The sequence below is a fragment of the Anas acuta genome, chromosome 22 (assembly GCF_963932015.1).
Source record: "Anas acuta chromosome 22, bAnaAcu1.1, whole genome shotgun sequence".
Classification (NCBI taxonomy): Eukaryota; Metazoa; Chordata; class Aves; order Anseriformes; family Anatidae; genus Anas; species Anas acuta.
Genome location: NC_089000.1, coordinates 2,669,640 through 2,675,639, shown reverse-complemented (window position 1 = coordinate 2,675,639; position 6,000 = coordinate 2,669,640). Strand labels below are relative to the sequence as shown.

The 6,000-nt window shown below is 48.8% G+C and overlaps 1 protein-coding gene across 1 annotated transcript in view; it reads left to right on the top strand.

Moving 5' to 3' along the window:
* Window positions 1–1,653: 1,653 nt before the first annotated feature.
* Window positions 1,654–6,000, top strand: part of KAZN (kazrin, periplakin interacting protein) — a 179,168-nt gene continuing 174,821 nt past the window's right edge. Inside the window, exon 1 of the mRNA XM_068658260.1 lies at window positions 1,654–1,982. Within this exon, the coding sequence (XP_068514361.1) occupies window positions 1,865–1,982 (118 nt within the window). The 5' untranslated portion in view covers window positions 1,654–1,864. The remainder of the gene's footprint in view (window positions 1,983–6,000) is intronic.

The window sequence follows — 6,000 nt, the reverse complement described above, 5'->3', positions numbered from 1 at the left end:
CTGTCCTCGTTGGTGGGATAACGAGGACAAGACTTCGGGCACATCCCTCCTCTCCCCCCCCTTCCCCTTCTCTGCTCTAATGACAAGAACATCTGATAATGACAAGAACATCTGACATAATTTCTTGTAGACTCATAAAACAATGATAATTATAATTCTATGATAATGAGATGTCCTATTAATACATTATTTTCTCTTTGTAATGTTGGAGACTAGATCTGAACAAAGCTTTTTAATTATTATTATAATATAGCTTTCCCTCTGTAGGAGGGATATAATAGTAATTCCCCACTGTGAGATGTATGGATGAAAATACAAAGTACCATATGCAATTTGGATATTATCATTCTACTAAATCTCAAGCCCTTCCTTTTTCTTCATGAAAGCTGTATGGCATGAAGTAAATTGGGTAGCAGCATTAAAAGAAACACACAGATTGCTTAGCATATCTAAACTTCAGGAAATTTACTAATTCTTCTACTTCCTAGTGCATTTGGCTGGTTTTGCTTGTGCTGCTTTGGTAACGGTGAGAAGAGCCTTTGATATTTGCAGGTCAGGGAGGAGAAAAACTGCGACTGAAATCAATACCTGAATGCTGAAGTCATGTGGATCGAACCACATGGCCAATTTTTTCTTTTCTCCGTATAGCAGGCAAGAAGGTCAAGTGGAACATCTCTCTTCTGCTTGCGAGGACAGAAATTGTTCCTGTGTCATAGCAAAAATGAACATGCAAAGATGTCTCTGTTTAAACACTTTGCTGATCCGAGCCTAAAACCATTTAAATCAGTATGGGAAGGAGCCACCTGGTGGGAGGCAACAGCTTCCAGCACAGGCCCAGTTCCGCAGCCATTCAACTGCTCTGGGCGATAGTGGTGGTAAGGGGGGGGACTCTTGGACTTGATCTTGGAGGTCTTTTCCAGCCTCATTGGTTTTATGATTTGCCAGTTTCGTAGGGCTGGGAGGAGGGCGAGGCACATGCAAGTGCTGAAACTGGGATTTTCTGGGGGCTGCCAGTTCTGAGCCAAACTCGCACCGTGCAATGTGATTGCTGGAGGCGCTGAGCAGCCCAGGCTTCAATTCCCCCCTGCTAAAACCTCTCCTTGTGCCCCTGGGTGAATCCTGCGGCCTCAGCTGCCTGCAGGAAGGGGCAATGAGGCCTGGAGGTGGCCAGACCCTCACTGGCACCTGCCCGGTTTGTCTCCAGCTGAGCCCCAGCCTGTTTTTGTGGTGGGCCGGTGCCCTCTCCTCCCAAAGACAGCGCCAATGACTCGTGGAGGACAAAATGATGCACAGCTCCCAGAGTCAGCATCCTTTGTGCATGGGATAGTTTAAAAATAAAGACGAATCAGCTGTGTCAGACGGGTCTGGGAGTTCACTCCCGGCCCTGCATCCCTGAAGAAAATAAAACACCAACCAACCACCGCCCCCCCCAACCCCCCAACCCGGCTGGGTGTTTGTGGGGGAACAGCTCCACCAGGGCCCAAGGGCTGGGGTAGAGGTGAACGGGTTAAGGCCGAGCTGCGGCCCCGCAGCAGCGGGGGGAGGCCGGAGGCAGGGCCGCCGCAGCGGGGCGGAGGAGGCGGCGGCATCGCAGCGCGGCTCCGGCCTCCTCCATCCTCTCCCCTCCCCTTCAACTGCTCGGGAGGGAGGGACGAGGCAGCCGGGAGCCTCCTCCGGCCTCCCGGAGCGAGGTTGGGGCTCGGAGCCGGGACAAGGGCAGCTCCCGGAGCCCCCCCCCCCAGTGCTCGCCGTGCCCCTACCCCGGTTCCCGTTGAAGCCCGGCGGCAGCGGGCGCCTCTCTTCTCCCCCTGAGGGGGAGCACGGAGCTCCCCTGGGGGCCGCGGGCAGCTGCGGGGCTCTGCCCATGACTAACGCGAAGGACCCGAAGAGAGCCATGGAGTCCTCGCCGGCGACCTCCAGCCCTGCAGGCCCCGTCACCTTCTCGCAAGTTTTCGGGCAGCAGTGCCAGCTGATGGAAGCAGGTAAGGGAGGGACGGGGGGGGGGGTTCATCCCCAAGAGCTCGGTGTTTCCCCAAGGGACAGCAGGGGTGAGCCCCGTTGTGGCTGTCCACCTGCTTCGGTTCCTCCCTGAAGCGATTAAAAGTCTTGTGTCTGAGCGGGGTCACGCATTTGAGGTAAGGGTTGGGGTTGTTGCGTGTTTGGGGTTACCGTGGACCAGCACAAGGTGCTCCAAGCCCTATAGCATCATTATGTATCCGTGTGTACACAACACAGCAACTTCTGAAACACAAGGGTAGGAATTGCTTCAAAATAATTGCTTCAAAATAATGTGAGCTGGAGGTCAACTTGCTGTCGTGGATGGGGACTCACTACACACAGCTTCGCTAGGTGTGTGGTTCTCTGTTGGTTTTCAGTTCTGTGAAAGACAAAATATTTGGATTTTTCCTTTGCTTTTTGTGGGTTTTTGTGTAACTGCAGCACCTAAATTGTTCCATTTCCTAATTGTTTTCATGTGTGTAACTTCTCAGGGCTTTGCCTGACGATCTGTTGCTTGCACCTTTTGGTAATTAAAGAGGGAGCGTGTGGGCTGCCTGCACCCACTCCTTCCCTGGTGTTTCCCCTCAGTAGATCAGCACAGGTGCCGTGAAGCGCTGCTCTGCTGAGTGCTGGCATCCTCCTTCAAACCGAGCTCCCAGGATTAACAGATTGGCCTAATGACTTTGACAAGACTCAGTCTCTTTTCCCATCCCTGGGGACAAGAAGCTTAGAGGATGGGTATGTCTGTTTGCTCGTGGCTGTGGAGAAAGGCCCGTGGTTCTGTGTTTGTGTTTTTTTTTTTCTTTTTATTGATACCTCAGCAACACTTGCTATGAATTTCCAGTACTCACTTTGAGATGTACTGGCTTACTCTTATTGCTGTGTTGGGGAACACATTAGCTAAGATACATGCATCAAAATGTCCACTCTTTTTCTGCCCCTTTTCCTCTATCTTTTCCCCAGCAAATTCTCTAACTACTCACATTTATAGTGTTTGTATTTCTGTAGTCGGAACCAAAATATTTTACACTAAGGTTTTGCTGCAGATCTCGGTGCGACTTCTGTTGTGACTCTCTCATGGTACTTCAGAGGCCGAGTTAGGAGAGCGACTCATTTGCTGATGACTGCTCAGTTTATCAAGCCTGTGATCATGGTGCTGCCTCCAAGGAAATGTCAGCAAGTTTTCTGGGAGGGTTCGGTATTCATTTTTCATGTTACAGGGTATGGAATCAGTCCCAAGGCTGTGGATCCACTACATTGAGTGCCACACATGGAAGAGACACATTAGAGAGCCCTGGTCCTGTGCTAGCAGTTTGTTTTCCACATGAGTAAGACCAGCCAGCTGGGAAAGCGCAGGTGGAAAATACTGTGGTGTTTGCTCTTTCTTTCCCTTTCTCACCAAGGCAGACATCTGCAAGGTTAGGGCCTTTGAATCCTCCCCAGTAACTCAACCACACGGTTTTCTGTGGGATTGCTTCCCTAGAGGTATTGCCAGGGTACAAGGTGCAATGTGAGGCAAGGATGTTGCTGTGAACACCACTGACATTCAGAGAGAAATGAGTAGGTAGAGTGTGTGTGATCTATGTGAGCTTTCTATGTTCATGGCAACAGCGATATATAGAAGAATAATACATAAGAAGAATAATATATATTCTGCTCTCATGGATGAGAACAGAACTTCAGTGGATGTTTGAGGATATGTCTGTGTCTACAGGACCTTGCACAGTTTGGCTATCCCAGATGTCACCGTCCTCTGGGGCTTTGATGTAGGTGGGAAGGATGCCCTGAGGAAAAGGGGGAGGATGCAGGTGTGGGACACCAAGCTGGAGGCACTCAGTTGTGCCCCTGAACAAAAGACATTGAGGTAGAGCTGTGAAAGGGCCCTACATCGTGTGGGGCTGTGCAAGTCCTTCAGAAACCATAAAACCAGGTCTTGCCCCAGCCATTCCTTTGCAACATCACTACCTGAGGAGCTCTGCAGAGTTAAATTTTGACCTGTGCAGTCCAGGCTACACCAGCAAGGCTTGTAGACACTCAGTACCATGTTCCTATCGTTAGTGACATCTGTTTTTTTTAACAGCACTGCAATGTGCTTGAATAATAAAGGTCCTGGCCTTAATTAAATGTCAAACTATGTGCCTGGAGAAATGCTGATCTCTAAATAAATCAGACTCGACAGCACAACTTTCAGGTGCCATCTGGAAACATCTCGTATTTTCTATACATCTGCCTTTTTCACATTGCAAGTAAGCCAGAATGCTAGAAAGGGAGCTCTGGTTTTTATTCCAGTGGGGGGGAAAGGAGGTGTGTGGGAACAAACAAAAAACTGCAAACATGTAAAAATAAACAACAACAAAAACCACGAAACCAAGCCAGAACCAACAGCTCTGAAGTTCCTAGTCTACCTGAAAACAATCTGAGTCTGGCTGTTGGCTTCAGTAGGTTTCTGATCAAGGGAAGGAGACTTTGCCCAGAAGATTCCCAGATTTTTCTGAAGATGTCATGTTCGTTAGCTGAAAAGCAATCAAGGCAGAAGCTTTTTCTCCCAGGTAAAGTCCTCCCTGTATAAATGGGGATGCCCGCTGCTTGTTGGGTGAGCAGGACGAGGCTGGAGAGTCGCAGTGAACTGAACCTCAGTTTAAGGGATTTTCTTCAAATGCTGTGAGAGAGAACTGCTCACTTTGCATGGAGGTCTGGGTGTTTGGGGCGGTAGGGACTCTTCCTCCACAGCACCTGCAAGAAGAGCCTGCCTGCAGAGTAACCCTTAGGTTTTGTGTAGCAGCATCTGTCCTCAGGAAAATGAGAGCGGAGGACGGACGCGTGGCCGAGCAGCATGCCCTGCTGCACGTGTCTCTCTCGCTGAATGCTGCGTATCAGTAACTTGCTCTGAGAAAACAAATATTCAATATCTTCAAAGTTAACCTTTCTCCTGCCAGCTGCTTGTCTTCCTGTTTGATAGAAGACTCGAACAGTTTTCTGTGCAGCTGATTCTGCATAATTGGCTGATTATTCATGCGTTGTGTTTGTAGATTTGCATAACACCCTAGGAAGTGCAATGATAATGACAGTGTTAGTATAAAGAGTACGTTATCATAGGGGAGCCCTGCTCCGAAGCTGCTCTGCCCTTTGCACAAGTCCTTGGTGTTTATTTAACCTCTGGAGCGCTGTTTACTTTTACGTTGTATAGAAAATGAATTTTGGAAAGAGCCTTCTGCCTCGGAACTGTCCTCTACTGCACTGCTGCCGCTTACCGTCCATTTATCATGCCTCAATAAACATTTGTTTGCTGGGGTGTGTTCCTTGCAATTACCTGGGCTTTTCTGTTTGCACTGAGCACGGGATATAGCACAGGTAGGAAGGCTGTGCTTTTATAGCACGGCTGGCTTAACTCCCTGCTTCGGTTCACTGACACTGCTCTAGCTGCCCAGGGCAGTAAATCCTTGCTGCCATGTGCATTAAATTTGCCTGATGCAGGAGCGAGCTTAGTGTCAGCTGGGGGCACAGCCACCTTTCAGGTGAGTGTAATTTCAAAAGAGGGACTGTAATTCCTATCCAGGATTGCTTGGTGAGCAAGGTTTCCGTTTTGTATGCAGGTTGCTTGCTTGGTTTGTCACCTGCTCCATCCTAACCACAGAGCCAGTGATTTCCAAAAGCAGTAACCGAGAGGCTGGCTTTATAACCCAGTGCTAAATCTTCCATCGCAGCTGGATGTCCTCTCCACCAGGCAGTGCTGGATGAGGCTTCTTGATCGGGGCGTGAATTTGCACCTTACTCTGGTACAGTTTCATGCTGTAAATTTTGTTCAAACAAAAATACGCTGTCAGTAAGAGGCTGCAGTTTTTCTTTTTTTTTTTCCATTTGACAGTTTGATTAAAAAAAAATCTGAAAGATTTATAACCAGAACTACCAAACTTAAAAATGAGAGAGACGGTGAGAATCTGAAGGGTGTTGCACCCCCCCTGTAATGCTGAGTATGTGGAGTGAGACTCGATCTCAAGGAGA